Source organism: Chamaea fasciata, unplaced genomic scaffold, assembly GCF_029207755.1.
Source record: "Chamaea fasciata isolate MVZ Bird 193981 ecotype frontalis unplaced genomic scaffold, bChaFas1.0.hap1 SCAF_1, whole genome shotgun sequence".
NCBI lineage: Eukaryota > Metazoa > Chordata > Aves > Passeriformes > Sylviidae > Chamaea > Chamaea fasciata.
In genome coordinates, this window is record NW_027094086.1 from 20,565,611 (window position 1) to 20,587,672 (window position 22,062).

At 37.5% G+C, this 22,062-nt stretch overlaps 1 protein-coding gene across 2 annotated transcripts in view; it reads right to left on the reverse strand.

Annotated features, from left to right (window-relative positions):
* Positions 1–4,794: 4,794 nt before the first annotated feature.
* FZD6 (frizzled class receptor 6) overlaps positions 4,795–22,062 on the reverse strand; it is a 29,845-nt gene continuing 12,577 nt past the window's right edge. The window contains exons 3-7 of one of the 2 annotated variants that reach the window (XM_066177568.1): positions 16,950–17,146; positions 13,536–14,553; positions 11,545–11,693; positions 10,002–10,430; positions 4,795–9,499 (exon numbers count right to left, since the gene is read on the reverse strand). In XM_066177568.1, the coding sequence (XP_066033665.1) occupies positions 9,343–9,499; positions 10,002–10,430; positions 11,545–11,693; positions 13,536–14,553; positions 16,950–17,146 (1,950 nt within the window). In that variant the 3' untranslated portion in view covers positions 4,795–9,342. Of the gene's footprint in view, positions 9,500–10,001; positions 10,455–11,544; positions 11,694–13,535; positions 14,554–16,949; positions 17,147–22,062 lie in introns of both variants that reach the window. The other variant, XM_066177563.1, reaches the window with a different exon arrangement.

Genomic DNA, 22,062 nt, shown 5'->3' on the forward strand with positions numbered 1-22,062 from the left:
ACCATATATTTAGCTGTGGTTTAGAAGCTTTGAAATTCCAAATGGCTTTGCCAGAGGAAGCAAACTGAGGAGAACTGTAAGAGAAAGTCTTAGCAAACAACAGTGGGACATCTGCTTTGAGCTCTGATTAGTCCATTGTGCAGCTCCTAGCACTCATTTGACTTGCAGCGTGCATTTCCTTCTGGAAAACAGAAATGTCAACATCCTCCTTAGCCTTCTTCGGCCCAAGCAAGCCTTGCCATCTGTTAGGCTTATGTTCTGTAGGCGTCTGATATATTTAAATGTTTATGAGGGCACCAACCACTGCCAAATGCTGGTGAGATACTCAAATTGAATCAGAACTACTGATCTACTTTGGCTTCACTATTTTGCAGCTAAAAGGAGTGGTAATAAACTTGCCTGAGCATCCTCTGACCACGACCCATACTACACCAATTAGTGGTTCCTTCATTTGATCCATCCTGCCTTATGACATAGGCTTTATCTTTTATATGTGGCTTCAGAAATATATCAGCAAATATTATGAGTAGTTACATCCGCGACTATATGTCATTAAAATCTCTCAGATGGCCAGCCTGCTCCTGCACAGCCCGGGCAGGCTCACACAAGGTCACCGTGGCACAGCCAATGCATCTTGCACTGCAGATGCTCATAGATGAGGCTGATGCCATGAGTGCAGTCTCTCTGCTGCAGCTTGAGCTGCTCTCCCCCTCACATAGCCTCTCAGCATTCCAAAAATCCAGACACATGAGGCTGGAGAGGAGGATGTTCCCATACTCACATGTGTTTCCATTCACCTCAGCTATAACATATTTAAATTCAAGGGACTGCCCATGGGGTCACTGGGTCTCTCTGCCTTTCCTGTCCAAACTATTCCGGTTTATGAATACTGTTTGTTAGCACACTGGTTTGAATTCAACCAGTAAATATTTGTTATTCAATTCAATTTTTATTCAGTCCTTAGTCTTTACAGTGTGAAATAACTGCAGGGAACCAGAAACACCAGACTTAGATGTCTAAATATTACAGAAAATTCGAGGCTGAGGATCCTGAGACAAAAGAGGCTCAGTAAAGTAAGTGCCAAGACCTGGACTTTTCGTCTGCCTTTAACTCTTACTGCTTTATACATTTCCCTGTTCTGTGGATGTCTGGGAATTTTGACTTTGGTTGGCAGCCTGATCTCTGTGTCACTCTGGGGAGCATGTTATTACACCCCTGGGTAACAGCAGAGCACTCGAGGTTAGCTTTGCAGTGCTCAGCATCCTTGTCAATCTGTCCTTGGTGCTTTTAACTGTGGACTTCATAATTTAGATCTTGTTCACTTTATTACTGACATTCCAGGGTGAGTTGTAAGTTGGTCTAAAAGGCTGAGATCAGGGAAAACTGTTGAATTTTTCAAATGGCTCTTTGCAGGCTGCCTGTCTGATCAAGGAGACAAAGAGCTGTCTGTACTGCTGTAGAAGAAAACTAAAGCAAGAGCTCTCGGGTAATTTATTACAGATTTAAGAAATTGATTCCAACTTCTTCCACAAGAAAAGCCATTGGAACTGCATAAAAATCAAGGAGATTTTGGACTTAGTTCCTTCTAACAACTATTAATTTAAATATATGATTCACATAGCATGAGTAATATTTTAAAAAATCCAAAACATCTCTCCTTCTATTTTATTGCTTTACTAGCACAGATACACCTATTAAAAAAAAAATCTTCCAGTAGCTTCTACATAAAATGATAAAAGCATTATAGCCACAGCAGTGCTTTGCAGGCACACATATTAACATTTGAATCTTAAAATCTAATCTGGGGCATGTGCTCACCCTTCAGAGGCTTGTCTGCAGAAGAGAACTCCTGTGTTCACATACATGAGGACAGCATTTTTTGAGTGGGGGAAAAAAATCCTGAAGATAAGTGTTAATTCTTTATTTCTGAATAAGCACATGGCAGTTCTTAATGTTACTATAGGAAATATTTATTTTACACAATAGAAAACAAGAGAGAATCACCATGTTTTATTACTCATATTAATTATGTTTTCTTTGGACATAAATCTTTAACATTGTCTCTGACAAGTGACGATCAGGACATAGGTCAGATACCAGCGAAAACTTATGGAAACAGTTCCTTCCGTTGCCTGCTGGGGTTCCAGGCAGATCTGGTTTTTTTCTGTCCAAGCCATCAGTTGATTTATAGTTGCATTTGCTTATAGCTGTGTTTCTACAATAATAATGGAGGCACTGAATATTTTAAACTAAACACTATTCACAAACAGTCAGAGAGAGATAAACTTTAATAAGACTATTTGGGAGAACTGTCTGCTTCACTGATAAAGGATAACTCAGGACACCCAGATGTTTCTTTCCACAGTGAAACTTTGTGATGAAAAGCCCAAACTGTTTCAATTGACTGCTGGTTGCAAATTCCAGACCCTGAAGGGGTCTGGTCTGTACCTCTGCAAGTCTGCTCCCAAAAGCAGCTGGCGCAATCCCAGCTGCAGTCACGGAAACATTTGGGTCTGCAGGGGCATCTGGAGCACATCTGGCTGAAGCAGGTCCACTTAGATTGGGTTGTTCAAGGACTTGTAGAATGGTAAAATTATTTCAGCCCAGTTTAAAATTAAATTCACTTGGTGTCCAGTGAATCATCACGTGCAAGGGGAGAGTTGAGTCTCAGGAGGAACATTTGCTCATTAGAGTGGCTGGGAATTAGTCAGTGGTAAAAAAATCACTTGGCTACCTCATGAAACCTCAGTGAATAGAAAGGCTTATACAGAACTGAAAAGCTAACTTTCCTTAAATCCTGCGCTAATAAATGGTTATTAGGATGTGAAATACAGTGCTCCATTCAGACAGGAAGGCTTCTTCAAATGAAGGGCACAATCTGCATTTTTTTACACCATTCATCAAATGCACTGCCAGAAGTTTGTCCTTCCAGTTTTGGAAGGTAGTACCTCGAATAAGTGATAATCCTGAAATTAAAGGAATAGACTTGAACTTTGAAATGTTTTATTTCATTTGTGTCCAGTAAACCCTTTGAAAAGGAGTTCCTCAGGATAAGCAAACTATGTGCAGGGCTGAGGCAGGGCTCTGTAGCCCTTCAGGGTGACTCACAGAAACCAGAGGTCTATAGCCACCATAACAGGCACACACAAATTGCACAGAAGCCTGTGGAGGCAAGATTTGGTCAAAAAAACAAACTATTTGGCCCAGTTGCAAAAAAATCAGAAGAGAGACAGATGAGCAGAACCAAACAACAATGACAGATGAGAACACACGTGATCACTGCAGCTCTGCTTCTTGGATGCAGTGGTGGAACTGGAAGCTGGTGGCATTCCTGTGACCTGGCTCTTCACGCCCACACTGACCTCAGTGCCAAAGTGCCATGGCTTGAGGGAAGCAGGGCTGTGGAGCTTCTGGGCAGCACCCCCAGCATCTGCTCACAGATGACCCACTGTCACTGAAAGGGCAACACACGGACAGGGGCTGCTGGGTCAGGCACAGTGAGGTTCACCACAAGTGGTTCAGTGGGGTCATCCTTTAGCCCTGAGGATACTCAAACAGGTAAACTCTTGCATTAAAGTTGTTTTATGTGCTAATATAGGAATCTTATTTGACTTGTATCGACAGCTGACTAGTGCAATGGCACTGGAAAGGATCAAGCACCTGAATCCCTGGCTTATGTGGAGATGAAAATCTGTTTGGCCAGAACAGTAAAAGACCCACCAGGTTCCTGTGAAGAAAAATACGGTTTTGAGCCCTTCTTTAAGTTATATTTTTACAGCAGGTGCTTGTCTAACTACGTTTTTGTGAGGCATAACTTAGTGTGGTTTCCTTGCTTCTATCATTGTCACTTTGCTGTAATTACAGCACCTCTTGGTTAATTAAAGATCTTATTTATGAGTTCATAATTTCCCATTGTCAAGCAGAGGAACTTTCAGGATGTGTGCCCTAAAAATGCTGTTGAAGTAATATTAAGTAAGAATAATTTAAAAGGTAAAGTCAATTTTTTTGTGTGTGTGTGCTTCCTTGGGTTTTCCTGCTGGTTTGGTGACTGTCCATTTCTCTTCATAGAGAATCTCATCACAACTATGAGCATCTTTAGTGGTCCTTCTCAGGATAATCTTGCCTACTAAAATTTCAAGAAAAAAATTAAGAAAAATAAATTAATTTTCATGGTGAGCCCCTACTTCAGCCAGCCCAACACATTTGCATCTCATCCACCCACTGGCACGTCACACCTGTCAGTGCCATATCTCCACATTTCACAGATTCACGTGTCTAGATTATTTATCCCTGTAGTGCATCCACTTCTTCTTTACTTGGAAGCCCAGATCACAGCCAGATCTGGAGGAATCTGGAAGGAGATCAAGTCCCAGATAGGACTCTTTCCAGTGGGCAACATCAGTGACTCAAACCCAGTGCTCAACGGCTTCAGCTTCCTCAAAGCCTCCATCTTTGGTCATTCAAGACTTACCTGCACTCTTGGATAGTAGGTATGATACAACTAGAATTGGGTCTGGAGGGAATGTTTCCCAGATAGCTTAAGTCTTCAACTAATAACTAATTTACTATTAATTTCTTGTGATCCAGTTTCATGTAGTAAGGTAAGGAAGATAAACTGGGACATACATTCTCTTAGTCCTTCATACACAACCAACATGGAACATCCTTTTTCCTGTTAAGACCCCTTTGGTGGCTAATGACCCCCCCTCACCCCTCTGACAAACCTACTCAATGGCAATAAAATGTCTTCTTGCTCTTTCTCTTCACCTTGTATGGCAAAAACAAGTCCTAAAATACTTTTCCCCTTAAAACTGCTGATGTTCTCTCATGACCATCCTGCTGTACCTGAGTGTGCTCTCTGGGAGGGAGGCCAGTGTCCCTCCACATCACCTCTGCCCAGTATCAAGCACCTGTTTAGCACTGCCCTTCCACAAAAAGTACTTTCTTCCAAACAGCAGGAACTACTCCCCTCTCCAGCTCCTGTCTATGCTAAGAAACCACCTGTGACTCATTTAATGAAGGTAGATCATTATTTGTTTAAAGATCTCATTGGCCATTGCTTTATTTCGACTAGTAAAACTTGAAAGAAAGCAAACTTTTATTTCACGTTTTGTTTCAGTGATCAAAGTTGAAATGCAGGGAATAAACATTAACAAAGACCTCAGATATAAACATCCTGGCATATTTTTAGTCTTTTAATTATACTTTTAATCTCAAGTGCTTTTTAATAGGAAGTAAAATCCAGTTAATAAAAGTGGATTTCATAGACATACATCAGAAATACATTCGGCGCTCCACTTCTAGGTCTAAAAACCAGAAAGCTCATGAACACATGGTATAAGTTGCTTGAATTAAACTCTAGTCCATTAAAAATGCAAGTATAATAAGAGTAAAGTCATGAAAGGATAAGTGCAAAAAAAAGGTAATGTGCAGGAAATAGCATTTATACTCACGAGACTCTGAAATACCTTTAGTGTCGGCCATCTCAATTACTGCAAATACCACTGGTTAATACTGGCAGTGAGTTTTACCAGTGAACGCAGGCAGAGAGCAGCCAGATACCTTCAAAGACTGATCCAACAAGTGGCCAGTGTGAAGGGAAGGATGCAGAATCTCTCCTTTGATGTGCAACCTTCTAAAACAGCATGTTGAGACTGGGTGGTCAAACTTCACAGCAAAACAGGATTCCTCATCCTCCTCAGCTATGACATTTTTCAGTGTTTAGCAGACTAAACTTATTAATTCTAATTAATTATAATTAATACTATTAATACTAAGCTTATTTTTATTAAAGAAGTTAAACTTCGCATTTTTTTTCATATTTTTCTTCAGAATTTAAACTGGATTTGACCTTTTAAACCAAATATATTCTGTATCCTGTAGGGAAAAAGGAGCTACAGTTCTCCGAAAATCAGCAGAACAGTAGTCAAAGAAAATAGTGTGATACTTTAGCTTGTTGGTGTTCCATCGCTGAATTGTTGGGGTTTTTACTTTAAAATAACCAGAAGGATTTAAACAGATTTTAAATACTGCAAGTTTTGTTGTTTGTTTTTTTTTTTCTTCTCTGGTAGTAGCACTTTTTAAATGTTACAAACATTATTTTGTTATATTTTCAAACTTGGACTTATTTTTTCAAGCATGTGCATAGATTTACACTCTAGGTAAAGTCTACCCTGGTTTTCACTAAACACATTTAGCAAAATAGAACAGTAAGACACAGTATAAACAACATGTACCATAAAAGTATCACGTTGGTAATTTCAGGTGCTGTTTATTTCACAAATCAAGTATTATTTGATATGCTGAATTTATTTTGTCCTTTAAAATATTTTCTATGCAACCTGAAAATTCAGTGTAATGCATAATTTGAAGTGATTTATGACACCTTTGTTCAGAGGAAGACTATTTCACACACATAATTCCAGGTTTGGAGAAGCTGTCAGTATCCTTTATTTTAGCTTCTTGCAATCAGTGGCACTTAACAAGACTAAAATGGCTGTATCAATGCAAGTAGCTGTATTTAGAGTACATCTTCTAGAGGATTGCCAGCCTCCATTAAACAACTTCAGCTGATGGAGATGTCCCAAGAAGTTATTCTCACAGGTTCAGAAAAGCCCTTTTAACATGAATGGTTTAACTTCATTCAGATAAGGGGAAAGCAAATAAATAAATACCTTTTGTTAGAGAAGCTGTTAATGAGATTCTGCACTGACCCTCACCATAAGGCAGTCAGTCTTCCAGGCCCTGACTCATCTCTGTGCCCCTTTTCTTTCAGTTTCTTTCCTCTCATCCCTGATGTGAGCATTCAAACAGCACTTTAACTTTCCATTCACTGCTCGGGCACTTGGCTGTTAAAGCACCCAGAGAGGTCACAGCCTCTTTGGCTGTAAAGATCACCCTGGGAATTCAGACTCTTGTTTTTTCTGGTACAGCTGCCCTGGAACACACTAAGTGCTACACAGTCTCAATCTACCACTGATGCATTTCACTGCCAATGTTTTGATTATTGCTTCACATTTCACACTTCTTTGATAATTTATCTATTTTTAAGCCCACAGTGTTGGTATAACTTCAAAATTACTTTGCATTTATCTTTTTTAGAGCAGTTACCACTAAAGAAATTTTTTTTCAGAACTTCCTAAAAAGGGGGAATAACATTAAAAAATTAAATATCAGTATTTTAGGAAGGTGGCAGCACGGGCAGTCTGGAAATACACATTCTACATCATCTAAAGGAGGCCTTTAGAGGCCATGAAAGAAAAAATGCCGTAAACATGAAGATGAAAGAACTAGTTTAAGTTCGTCACTCCTTCATAGGTCTGTGTTCATGTGAACAATTCCCAGCATTGTTCTGTCTCAGTTTCTCATACAGGAGGAATAAAAACATTGCAACACTTATTAACTCATGCAGCCCTACTAAGAAATACTTGTGTTTTAGGTGCAAAAATACCACAGTAGTAGGCAGAGTGACAAACATGCCACATCTAGCTACTGAGAAATATCCACTCAGAAGCTCTTATTATACAACAGCATATTTTATTACTAAGAAATACAGTAATAACAAAACTACTGAACATGTGTATAAAGTTACCTGGTTACAAACAGAACTAGAAAAATGAATGGTATTTAGCGTGTCTTTTCACAGGAGGTTTTTCTTATCTTTCTTACTGTCCACCTAGTAGAAAGAATTCTGCGTACTTTTAATGGGAAAATTCTGAAAGAAAGAGCCTATCCCATTGAAGGCAATAAATTACAAATGCTAAAATGTAGATAATGTAATATAAAGGTAAAGAAATTCCATTTTTAATGCATGATGGAAAAAACAAATAACTTTGGTTTATCAGAACCATAGTTCCTGCTGTTCCAGCATTTACATGTCCTTTGTACCATGCAATTTTCATTGTTCAGTGCATCACCATGAATGCTGCCCCAACTCACAGTAAATTCTCTGCATAATACCATAACATTGAGAAATACTCTTACTAGTGGTCAAATGCAAGATGCTGGACAGTCTTACAAAATGCACTGAACATTTAGGTTTAGAAAACAACAAAATCTGTCTCCAAATTATCTCAAGTAATAAATCCCATTGGATCTTAAAATAAAAAATCTTGACTCAAATGAAGCCAGACAATGAAATTGTTATCCATATCAGCAGTACTTGCTCTTGAGAACACTAGTGTAAGAAAGGCTATATGTATCAAGGCCTTTTTGATTTAGAGAAAATATATTGCTGTAGCATAATAGAAAATTAGGTTTCGGAGGAAAAGTATTAAGGCTGTCTTCTCAGTAAATAGATTGTTAAAGAAGCCTGCATATTAATAATTCAACAGTTATTTGCAGCAGTTATCTGCAAGTTATTTCCTAACAGCATTAAAAAAAAAAAGTTACTCGCATACGAGACGAGCTGTCACACCAACTCAGGACAAAAGCCCAAAGGCTGCATGTCAGACTGTGCCCACCGAGCCCCAGAGCCTGAGGCGTTCCCTTGGGAACCATGGCCTGGAGCACCATGCCAGGAGAGGCTCCAAGAGGCAGTTTTCTGAGACAGTGCTGCACCTTCTGCACCGTCCCTGCAGCAGGACCCGTCACACCCCAAGTATCAGTGCATGTTACGAATAAAGGTCCAACCTGCTTTTCTCGGAACTGTGTCGTGTTGGCTGAGCACCAGGGGACTGTTGGCTTCAGCAACACCCTAAGGGAAGCACGGGAACTTTCCCAAGGTTGTACAATACATACAAAACAGTAGTTCTAAAGATTGACCTTATGCAGTCACTTATTTACAAAATTCATTTTTATGTACAAAATAAACTCCTATAATTTCAGATTCCCTTTCATATTCAGTGTACAAGCTACCATAAACCAGTGCTATAATTAATACAGCATGATGCATGATTTAGAGAGTATTTAGAAATCTGTGCATCACTTAAATAAGTGATAGTGTTGTTTAAGAGACAGTAAAAAAAGAGAAAAAATTAAAGTTTTGAAAAATATCAAAGAGGCACATGGAATTTTATACCTTGAGAGTTAACAGTGCTTTCTAAGCATTATTTTAATGCAATTCATTACAAAGTGTTCTTTATATAAGGAATAATATTTGTCTCTCATCTTCTTCTTACATTATTGCCATGTTCTACAGAACTTTATTTTCCATTAGTCCTGGACAGGATTAAATACAGTACATTATTGCTAGCTGTCCCCACAACAAAACATACATTTTTTAAGTGCAAAGCAGGATATGTGTGTTTTTTAATAAGGCACAGAATATCCATTATTTCCAGTATAACAAAGAACTCATGTCAGTTTTATGCAATGCAAATGTTCATACAAATTTTCAGTTTTTCAAGGATTAGAACTGTTTCCTGAATCCAACTCCCTTCTGGTGTCTGAAGCTGAGTAGACAAGGAGTGATATGGAAGGTGACTGTGAGATATCAGGTATTTGGGAACAGCTCCTTTGTAGTGAAGGGGATTCACTAAAATCATTTTTAGGAGTTATTCTGCAAGTAAAGAAAAATAAAACACAGTAAATTTTAATCACAGTTTAATTTACATTACACTGGGGAAAAAAAGGAGTAGTGAAATCATAATATGCCTTCAGCTGTATTCTTTTCAAAATGCAGCACAGTTCTGTACACTTTTACTAGTGTTTTCCTACTGGTGACTACAGTCACCACTGCTCTTCTTCAGATCCATCACCTCTCAAAGTAATTGCACTGCAGTCACAGGTTTCTTGAAGATCACTGTTCAACAAGGCAAGAATATCCTACAAGCTGAAATCCCAACACGCAATGCTTGAAAGGAAAAGAAAAATCCTACAAAAATACAAAACAGCCCACGTGCTAAACATACATGGCCACAGTCTGCAAGTTCTCTTGACAGCTACTGAAGGTCAGCTGCATCCTGAGAAAACCCTGATTCTTCAGAGAGACGAAACAGAAAACTAAGAAAAATAATGGTAATATGTATAAACAAAGAAAATATTGAGTTCAGGAACCTTACCTTCCTTCACCTACTCTCTTCATACTCTCAGCCAAAGTACCCATATGACACGTGCTTTCTCCTTTGTTTCTCCTTTCCACCTGATCCACGGTTAGTTTAGCACTGGGTAACATTTGATCTCCGCTGTTTTCACCTTCCTCAACCCTTCGGGCTGATGCTCCGTCTGCCTCTATCTCTTTCTCAGATGTCTCTGGAGAGGTTTTAATTTCTGCCACAGTTTCTTGGCTTAAGTAATCATGATTAGTGATTGCTACTGCAGAAGTTCCATGATTTGTTGTGCCTCCTGTACTGGTCCCCATTGACTTTGAAATTACTTTCAGTCTGTGTGAAGTTGACTTGTAGTGCTTCTTTTTATGTTTAACTTTGGAATTGTGCCTCAAGAAAAATTCACATGATTCTTGCAGCACTCTTCGACTCTCACTGATTGGACTGAAAGAGAGTGCAGGCACATAACTAAACAAAGAAGAAAACCTTAGCTATAATATAATGAAGAGTAGTACACAAAACTTTGAAAGAACAGCAACCTCAACTGGATGTTAATGAACACAGGGAAAAAAATATATGTGAATAGAGGAGAAAAAAATTATAATGCCTCCAAAGTAATATCTTTGGATATAAATATATAAAGCAGATTTCTACATTTCTTACTTCTGCAAATAGGTCCAGTGACTACAGTGAATTACTGATCTACTAGAGAGAAAAGAAGGATTAGCTCATAAGCAGCTGCATTACTAACTTTATATAGAGTCAACCTTCTTCAAATGAAAAAAGGCAAGCATTATAAAAATGACTTCATTATTTTTAAATCCTTGTAGCTAAAAGCAATTAACATCTGAAACACAAGAAAAAATTATACAGGAAATGGAAAAAGAGGGGAGAGGGAAAGGAAGCTAAAAATTCACCACTGAGGAATGTAGGTGTAAAATAAAAAGAGCTTAGAGACTACTGCCTTGTGAAATCCAAAGAAACAAAACAATCTAAAACAATAATATGATTTATAAGTAACAGATAATCTGAAAAGAAATAATCAAGCCATAAAAAAGAATTGGAAAAAATTACAGCTACAAGAAATGGAGACATAATTTATAAGCTGTTTAAATTCATATATATATATTTGCTTAAATTAGGTAATAAAATGAAATTCTTCTGTTTAATTTAAAAAAAAATTGCATGACAGTAAATGTAGTACTAAGCACTGTGTGAAGTGGTCACAACACATGAAAAGAACTAAACTGCTGGCTGAAATTATCTTTCCTCCTTTGATTGTGAACCAGAGATGTATTAGCCAATGCTAAACACAGCAACATACCTTCTTGCTCTACAAAAGAGAAATCAGCAAAGGAAAATACCTTCTGTATTCTAGAGACTGTTGCTAAAAGTTCACTGTATATTTAAATTTTCCCCACATTCCAATGGAATTCCGCTGATGCCCAAGCACTCTGAGGACAACATTTTGATTACCTGAGCTATATATAAAGAAACATGTCTGAAAGCCAAATTTAAGTACACACTTTAAAAAAACAGAGAAAAAAAAATTTCTTACTCTCTTTTGCGGTTTCTGTTGAAGAAATTGGCCCATTCCGAACAGGTCTTTTTACTTCCCACCCAGAACACTGGAGATATGCCAACAATCAATGTTAGCAAATATTTCATCAGAAACAAAAATATTTCTGGTCTTGCTAGTGCCTTTGCCTAGAAGATAACAAAATTTAATAAATGTGAAGAAGAAAATATACTTGTTGATTTATTTTTTCCAATGAAGAAAACAAATTTCTTAAATGTGAGACTTTCTCCTTATGACTGTTGCTCTTTGTTGAAGTTTGTGCTGTGAACAGACATCAGACATGTACAGACGAGTCAGATGTGGTTCAGCTGAACATACACACAGAAGAGATCTGTCAGAAGGTATTGTTTTTGGGGTTGGAAGGGACCTTAAAGATCCTCAATTTCCAACCCAAGTGCCATAGGCAGAGACACCTCCCACTAGACCAGGTTGATCAAAGCCCTGTCCAGCCTAGCCTTGAACACTTCCAGGTATGAGGTATCCATAACTTATCTGAAAAACCTGTTTCAGTGCCTCTTCACCTTCAGAGTAAAGAATTTCTTCCTAATATCTAATCTAAACTTAGTCTCTTTTCAGTTCAAAGCTATTCCACCTTGTCCTGTCACTACACGCCCTTGTAAAAAGTCTCCCTCTTTCTTGTAAGCTCCCTTCAGGTACTGGAAGCATTAGCTGCAAGTTAATCTGATTAGACAGCATCTTCAAGGAGCTGCAGGGAGCTACACAGTAGCTTTCTGTTTATTGCAAAATTAATCCACCTATTTGCAGAGCTGTATCATAAGAGCTGAAACATTTAACTCAGTGAGAGATCATTATCAGGGCTCTCATGCTGCAAATTTAATTTATGCCACTTGTCTTATCTGCCAGACCCATCTATGAAAGTCACTATTTTGTTAGCCAGGTAACATTAGCTACTTCAGTTTGTTTTTATTTGGTTTTCATCTGACAAACATAACAAAAGTCTACAAGCCAGCTCAGGTAAGCCAAGGCCAAGCACACCACTTTAAGCTATTCCACAATTAGCACACACTGTCTATTATAGGGACAGATCCCACAGAGCAGATCTTTGTGTAATATTTAATGTTTATATTTCTTCCTTCCAATGGGCTAATTAAAGGCTAAAAATACATGGTCTGTGTTATTATGCCAACATATCATATTCAAGCACTACAAAACTGATTTATTGAAAGAAATAATACTTGTAAGTATATAAAACTCCCTGCAACTGCAGCAGATTTAATCCACTGAACATACACAGATTTAAAAGTCTATCCAAGTCAGTTGGATTTTAAAAGGCAAATGTCAAATACAACTACCTCCACAATTTTAAGTTGAAGTATTTTTCTTTAATTGCCTTTTTTTTTGGTTATTCTTTGAATAAAGAATTCTTTGCATTTCTGAAAATCAGCCTGCAAACAACAGCTTTTGTGGAAAAAATATAAGGGAAATTTGCTCTGTAATTTCAAACAGTTTGCACTTCTACAGTTTGAAGGAAAAAAAGAAAAAAGTGGTTCTACATCTGTGGCTTTAAGCAACATTTAAAATCCAATTTAGTCTAAATTTTCAAGAATCACTATTTCAATTTCAACTGAAATTGATGAAAATTCAACTTATATACTTTGATACTGAGCTTGGCACCAAAGTACTAAGCAAGTACTTTTAGAAACGAATATTGTGAAGAATGACCCTCCTCCATCACAATTTGTAACATGAGGTTCAGAGATCATGAAAAAGCTATATATTCTGTTAGAGCTGCAAGTCGGAATTTAATTGCTGAAGGCTACCAGTTAGATTGAAACTTTGAAAGCAAAAGTAATACTCCATTGTTTTTGACTTAAAGAGGAACTAATCAATCCATGTTTTTGAACTGATTCCTTAATGTGAAAATAATTTACTCATGGCATGGCAGATATGCATAACGGTTTTTGCTAATTAACTTTACAGTATTATTTATAAAGGAAAATATTACTTGCCTGATAAGGGCAAGGAATATGGTACTGGTCACAGTGGTCAAACACCCAAGTAGTTTCCCAGATTTTCCGGTTCACCAGTTCATAAACGTAACATCCAAGAAGTGCTACAAGCGGCACCAAGTACAAACCACTAAAAACTCCAATTCGGATCATGAACTTCTTGAGCTTCTCCTGGTTCCTGCCATCATGCTGAATGACCTGCCGCACGTGGTTCAGAGAAATAATGCCAGCTAAAAGGAGAGACAGACCGAAAAAGACACAGAGGCACAAGGGCAAAAGCACAAAGTACAGAGAGGCATCCAGGTCATAGAGACCCACAAAACAAACTCCACTGATATTGTCCCCTTCGACTTTGTTCATGGCGAGGAGCATAATGGTGAGAAAACCAGGTATTCCCCAGGCAACTGCATGGAACCACATGGCCTTTTGTGCAATAGCTTCACAGCTCCATTTCCTTCCCGCGGCAAGGAACCAAGTGATTGTCAGGATCACCCACCATATAGTTCCTGCCATAGTGAAAAAGTACAAAACCATGAAAAGGACAGTACAGGCTTTGTTTTGGGAGCCAAGAACAACTGTTTCACCAATTTCTAACTTATCATCTGCCTCATTACAGGCAGTTCTGTTCCCAAGTAAAAATCCAATGAAGTACATTAGAGAGACTATGCTGTAACAGACAGAATAATATATGATTGGTCTCTCTGGGTACCTAAACCTTTTAACATCAATCAGAAAAGTTAGGAATGTGAAAAGCGTAGCACAAAGACAAAAGATTGAAACTATTCCAATGAAGCTTTTTGCCACATCCAATTCATAATTTTTGAAGTACATATTGGGACATGGGGGTGCACACTGATCAATTCCTAGAAACTTGTAGCCTTGTCCATTGGTAGTGTGTAGGTGTCGGGGACACCAGAATCCATAATCCCTTCGGATCTGGCTTGGAGTCTTCTGAGTTCCATGTACATTTGTGGTTACAGCAGCAGTGGCAGGAGCAGTCTCATCACAATTGATCAGTCTGAACAAATAAAGACAAGAGGATATATCTCAATAGCCCTCATTCTCAACTAGAATTGCTTCTTAGATGTGAGAAAAATCTGATCCTAAGCACTGTTAAATTTTATAGATGATGTAAATGTGAAATTATATGAAAAAAAATCAGATGGCATTATAAAAACCAAACTTCAACTATCTTCATTTCAGAAAATTTCAATTGCATTCACTTAACTGTTGCTCTCTAGCTGCTGTTTTATAGTTTATGAAACACTACTCAAATTGCAATCATTCTACACTTTAAATTATACTAAACTTTTACATATGTACATAAACATTTACAGTAGTTGTTTTTTTTTTAAATTTTGATAACAAACTGACAGCAAAAAATCTTGTCAAAATGCAAGCTTCAATTAAGGAAGAAGACTGACATCATAATTAATAACTAGTACATGATTAGTATAATTTTTTGTGTTGTACTGCTATTTCATTGCCAACAAGAAACTACCTAACCAAAAAATATCTAGGTAGAAAATGCAAGCACTGTAAAAATTATTAGTATTTCAGCAATTTTCTAGCTCTGTGATGTTAATCTAAAAACTGCTCAAAACTCAACTGCTCCAGGGTTTAACTGGACACAAGATGTGATCTTTTTATATGGATAAATATAATCTTTTTATATACCATATTAGCAGTGCTGGATGTATCTTCAAATAAGATTATATAACTCAAGCAGGAAAAGCATTTACTCAAAATGGGATTTATGGCCGCATGCACCCCAAGTTTAAAAGGAACAAGCTTTGCATTCTAGCTTTTAAAGTACAATTCTGTTACCTCAACATTCTTTGTCAAACATTATTACAAGATTCTCTCAATTCAGTATCCAAGCTCAGCTCCAGCTAAAAAACTCCTTCAGTTCTTTGTTTTACTGCACTATCATACTGTCCAACCAAATCCAGACTAATTGTTAAGAAAACTGATTCTATGGCAAATTCTTTTATTAACCACAGGCTGGAGCAGTACATGTGGAAACAGGGTGAACTTCATTCACTCATTGTCTTAACCAGCTTCATGCTCATCTGTAAGAATACAGAAGTGTGAACCTCAGGATTCCAGATACTGCCCATGCTCATGCCAGCTCCTTTTCCACAGGCTCCAGCAGGATCTCTGCTGCTCTAAGAACATCCTGGACTTCTCAGAACATGGACATGGACTTTTCAGTATTGGCTACCAGGGAGGTGTCACTTCACATAAGAACAGGAAAGATTAATTTACACTAAATGCTAGCAGTAATAAAATAATTTAAAGCTGCACTAAATCCTGCAAAAAACATATTTTGATTTAAAATGTCATTTCAAAGGTATATTGAATAAGTGGATTCACATGTAATTGCCCTACTTTTTCAAAACACTCCTTGAAGATATCTGCTGGCTGAGGGGCATTATTGTTGCACAGAACCCCACAGAAGATGGGAGAAGTTAATGCCTTCTTGTCTTAAAACTCCATAACTTCTATTTTTCTGCGGAACTATGGGAAATGGCATCAATGCCACTTGTCATACTGACTCCAATACTGATTTCTACCAGAGGTCATCCACAGGACTACTGACCCAGCTCTCCTTCAGCCCCAGCACAGACCAGCAACTGCATGTGGGTTAGAAAAATTATATGAGTTTCCAGTCTCTGTTCCTTTCCTATACCTCTTGACCTGATGTGTGTTAACAAACAAACAAACAAACAAACAATCTGGCCTTAATAATTTATAAATATCCACAGCTGGATGTCATAACCTCAAGAATATTGCACTGGAGTGCTTCCAGTGGATTCCATTTTAAATACGTAGACATCTTTTCCCCAAATGAAGTATTAACTGTCCTCTATCTGAAACAGACATATGAACATCTTTGAGGAAAAGGTGACATTTCAAAAAAGAGATTTCTGGCAGGCAGTAGTGGAAAAGCAACACAAGAGTAGGTTGGCACATTTAAGTAGTTAGGAGCAAGATAAGGTTTCTATTATTTAATGTTCTGTGTCTGTTCAAATACAGAATATTCTATATTTCATTATCTTATGAGCAATTACTTCTAAAACCCTAATAAAGTAAGCATGATCATCCCTTGTTTAGAGATCAGAAACCAAAGCAAAATCTATGCTGTAACATATAGTATTTTAAAATTTTAGAAATGTATATTTAAAAAGCCACCTCTTGCAGGGATCTGATTATTGAAAAGAACTGCAGCAGAACTTTGTGGCAAAAAAAGTCACAGGCAGAAAATGCAGGCGATCATTTGAATAACAGATTTTAATAAAGGAGGAAGGAAGTTACAGCAGGGTAATATTTAACATTCTGCCTCAGACTTTCAACTCAGTCTGGGTCAAACATGAAAATACCACTCCCACCACCTGTCAATATGAAAAATACCTGGTACATTCCAGCTCTTCAGGCCATGCAATTCCAAAAGTGTCCATCAACTGCTTACAGTCAGCATACACTTTCTCACAGAGGCTTCGACACGGGTGAATCACGTGAATTTGATCCAGGCAGGCTGGGACAAAGGCTCTGCACAGAAATGTGTGGACGTCTGGTGAACAGTGAAGATTCATAAGGATAAGAAAAGGCTACAGGGAAGGAAAAGGCTTTGATTAGCAATTTTTAGAAGATAATTCAAAGCCTCAAAACTAACTTTCATCACTAGGGCTCACATTTAATCGTACGCAGGAAAGATCCTAGAAAACAGTGTTTGTTCAGCAGTTCTGAAAAAGCAGAACCCAGTGGCCTGAGTGGCAAGAGGCTCCGTTAGCACTTCCAACCCTTTTCCCAGGATCTTGGACAATCTTTGGCTATCCAAACTTCGTTTTTCCTATTTGACAACATTAAAAATCTGAAAGGCATTATGAATGCCCAAGAATTAAAGTAAAACATTGAGTTTCTTTGTACATCAGTCAGCTTCTAAACAAATGCCCTGAAGTTTTTCAAGGTGTGTCTGCTCCTGTAGTTCCTGTTAGATTACATTTTCAGTCCTAAGTGGTGTGTTGTACTCATTTTCTCTCACACAAAAGACATTTTTTTGGGGGGGAGGGGGTGTTATTAATGAGGTCCAACTATTATTTCTCATTTTTAAACATCTCATTTCAAATCTCTCTCAACATGATTGAGAATTTCTTTGCCTGGATTACCAAGTACCAGGCAGTGAGTAACTGATGACTGTTCTTACTAGAGAATTCACAGAATGAAGTTTTACTTTTTCTGCTCAATGCATTCAATTGCTTATTCACAATCAGACACACTTTTAGGTAAAAAAAAACAAAACAAAACAACAAAAACAGCCTTTCTGTTCTACATTTTCTCAGCTTTATTGTTAGGGCAAATTATTTTGGCCAAAATACTACAGTGTGTGCAAATGTTTTGTGTGATGTTAAACAGGGACAGTGCATGCAATTTTCAAAGTAGGCCAAGCTTTTAGTAAGATTTTTATTTAGTAAGAATTTTATTTAATTCTTTGCCATCAATATCTATGTCTCTCAAACATTTCAACCAATGGCTGTAAAAGGAAGGATTAGATTCTTAGTCCAGAACAGTATTCTTACTTTTTTCAGCTTTTAAGTATCCCATATCTATATCTATATATGTCTCCTTACCCAAGAAGCAAGTCTTACTACTGAACATGCTATTTACAAGAAAAGGCATTGATACATAAATTTTCCCTTACAAAAAGGAATATCTACAAGTCCTTAAAGAACCTTCGTAATAAATACAGGAATGTGTGGGAAGGAAGGAAGATAAGGCAAAGCAAGAATAACATAAAAGTACTTTATGATAAACCAAAGAAACGTTGGCAGTACCCTTCAGAGCACTCCAGCTGTGTGCTGCATCTGCACATGCCATTACAACAGGCACACAGAAGTTTGATCCTCTCTCTAAATGTCACCTCTTGAGCTGCCTTTGCTGGAACCCAAGATGTGAGTGTTTCATGGCAAGGAGAGAAATGCAGTTCTGGTGTACTGTGTTTCAGTTCCATAAATTGGATCACTTCCTTAAGGCTACACAGCTTCAGATGAATGAAAAAAGTAGTCAGGAGTTTACCCTAAATGTATTAAATTTCCTTTGCATAATTATGATGCTTCTTTTCTTCTCAGTTGTTCATTTATATTTGATCTGCTCTTCCTGCAACTTAGGATAAAGACAATAGCGTGTGTAGTCGTAATGGATTGTTACAGAAACAGAGTTTACTTCTGACATTAAGTCTTGCAGAAATTGTCTTGGTTGTTGCGAATTCTTCCTTTCTGTCACCCATGGTTCATCTCACTTGATTAAAAAGTAGCATTAACTTTCTAGAGCAAGTTTTGGACTACCAGCCAAAAACATTTTCACACTTCAGCAATCATCTCTAGAAAAGTAAAATCCCTGTATTTATATCAATGAAATCAAGCTCACTCACAGAGAAACTTTATAACTATTCTGATATGCAATGTAACAGTTTTTAAATAGCATTTTCCAACATAGCTCATAAAGTCACATATTTTAAGCTTGCTCCTTTGATACAGAAAATTAGCATAAAGAAAACATCTGCTGAAGAAAGTCAGGACATAAAACCAACCTTTACCCCTCCAACAGAGTTTCTGTCTTATGAGCTACTTAAAAGCTGAAATAACACAAGAATCACAATATGTATAATGATACTGGGTATTAGAGGTAGATAACAAAGGATAAGCAAAAATAAAATGTTTGCAAGAGTTTTGCTAAAGCATGTCATCACTGTCTAAACACTCGTTTAAAGAGCATATTTTATTTAAATGCAAAACCACCCTAACAGAAAAATTGAAAAATGCAAGTTTTTAGGAAGAATGCTATGTTTAGACTACAAAGCAATCAGAGTAGAATTCCAAGGACTTGGCTGCCAAGAGCAACTGTTCTTGCAATACTACTTTTATTTCTTTCAACTTGCTAAAAATATTTACCTTCTGACAACTGAAAGTACGAGCACAAGAGCAAGAAGTTTGATGTTCTGAGAACACAAGCTGACCTCCTGAGTCATACCACTCAGCTGGACACCTCATTCCACCCTGGTTGGTAGCAAGGGGGTTGTAATAAGACAAGCTGACATCTCTTCCAGTTTCCTACTTTCAAGGGTTTAGGAAACAAGCTGCAGATTGTAACACAACCACTGTGTTGAGAAGACAGTGACAAACCTTTCTTCCTAAACACATCTTACCCCTTTTTCAATCATTTAAGTTTAAACTTTGTAAAATACTACAGCAGTAAGTTGCCCTGCATAATTTAAGAAGACATTGGCGAGAAAATACTGCATTTTACCTGTTTATTGTAACTACTGGCTTTGCACCCTAATGTGTGTTTTGACCAACAGGTAACAGATTGCCCTGTATTTTTTTCATGTCATTTTGTCTTCCTGCTATCATTTTATATTAAATTTATAAATTAGTATAGTAATGCCTTAAATTTTGATTTCTGCTCCTTTTATATTTGCCTTGGCTAAATTTGAATACTGATATCACATTTCTAGTGACAACAAAGAGTTTCTGAGTGATAGTAACTGATAAAATACTGTGCCCACCCACTTGTACATATTGTGGGTGTTACTTTCCCTCCATATTTATTACTCTGGGGGTTATTTTCCCCCAAACTTATTACTCTGCATTTTCCTACCCTAAATCACACCTACCATTTTATTGTCCAATTGCTTCTAGCACATAATCTCTCTGCAATTCTTCCATCCCATTTTGTTTTCTCAGCAGATTTAGTATCTATCCCTCTTCTTGGTCCATTTATGAATTAGTCTCTAATGAGAGGTTCCAGTACAAGTAACTAAGGGGAACCACTCTAGTAATTTATTTGGTATAGCATGAAACTATCAGCTCAGGATTCAATACCTCTTATTGGGAAAAAAAACATTCATCTATCTATCTATTTATTTATTCCTACTTTTCTTCTTGTTTTTTAGGCAGGCATTGGAAAACAAAGTCTCCAATGGATTATCAACAGAGTATCTTAAAAAATATAGCCTGTGACCACGTTTTCGGGAATTGAAGTATTTATAATATACCATCTGAATTATCGCTTTCAACAGAAGTATGGAGTCCCTCAAAAAACTCTAATGGATTTTACAGTCAATAAGTTTTCTCATCCAAAAAAAACTCTATAAAATGTAAAATTTTGCCTCAAGCACACACAAATGGGATTTGTAAAATACAGATTTATTTTCAGCAACTGCCTACTTTTACATTTAAGAACACGAGAAGCATTAGTGAATTGGGCCTGGAACTCTGCTAACAATGAGGTATGTTTAAAGATGGGCTTCACTTCCAGCTAGCCAAAATGGAAAAGTTTGTTCATAGAAAATAGTACGTCTGCATTTCCTTATGGACCATAAAAGCAAAATCTTACCAAAACCAACGTATTTGCTCCTCCAGCTGCATAGTCTGGAAGCAAAAAATAAAGCCAAGACCACAAGCTCACTGAGAATACGATTGAAGGGCACTTTATGTGAACCATGGATGTCCCAACCACAAGCCACATTTCACCCAAGTGGTCAGCTGGGTAAATTGCACGCATGCATAATCTGGTCTCCTAGGCATCCAAGTCTGGGATTAAACTCAGATTCTTATACCATAATCCTCCCCTATTCAGGAAGTTCATGGTCTGCATGTGGCACAAACACACAAAATTTGCTCTTCCAGGAAACTAAAGCACTTGGCATTTCAAGCATTAGCAACCACTGCCCTGTCATATGAAGAAGAGATGAAAATCTGCACACTGGGTGATGAGAATGCAAAAAACAGAGTGAAACCAGACTCTTGAAAAAAGAGAAATGGAGCCTCACACAGACAATATAAGTCCTAAAATATAAATTCTCATCTTCTTGACAATGGGAAACAAAACTCAGTAAATATAAGGCAAGCTAGAATACAGTAACAATTTAAAAAAAAAAAAAAAAACCAAACACAAAAAAACCCCAAGCCAACAAACTAATAGCAGCTGAAAAGTTAGAGATGATGTAGCCTGTAACAGCAAGAAGGGCACTGCCTCAAGCACTATCAGTAAAGAACCAAGGATCATGGGATACAAACTTTCCATGAACAAACAGGAACACCTTATTAAGTCTTTAATTCCTTTCAAGGTGTGTCTATGTTATATTTTCTCCAGAGGCAAAGACAAGCTACCTCAGAAATCCAGTTATGGTAAGGTTCTACAAACAGTAACACAACTGAGATAGGTGAAAACAAATGGTGCAAAACACAGAAAAAATGTTTAAGTGCAAACATGTTCTTAAATGTGCTGTGCCAAAAAGTAAATTGCAACCTAGAACTATATTTGGGTCCTGTGTTCGCCATGCTTCTCTGTTTTGTGCTTAGCAGGCTTACAATTCCAACACACAAGAGAAACAAGTTCATTATTCCATGCTCTGTTGTACCTCATCTCAGTCTGATCCTAGAGAAAAGCATTACCAGAGATGATCAGTCTCTGGAGTTCTGATGTATGATAACTACCAGCATATGCCGAAACAAGTAAGTGAAAA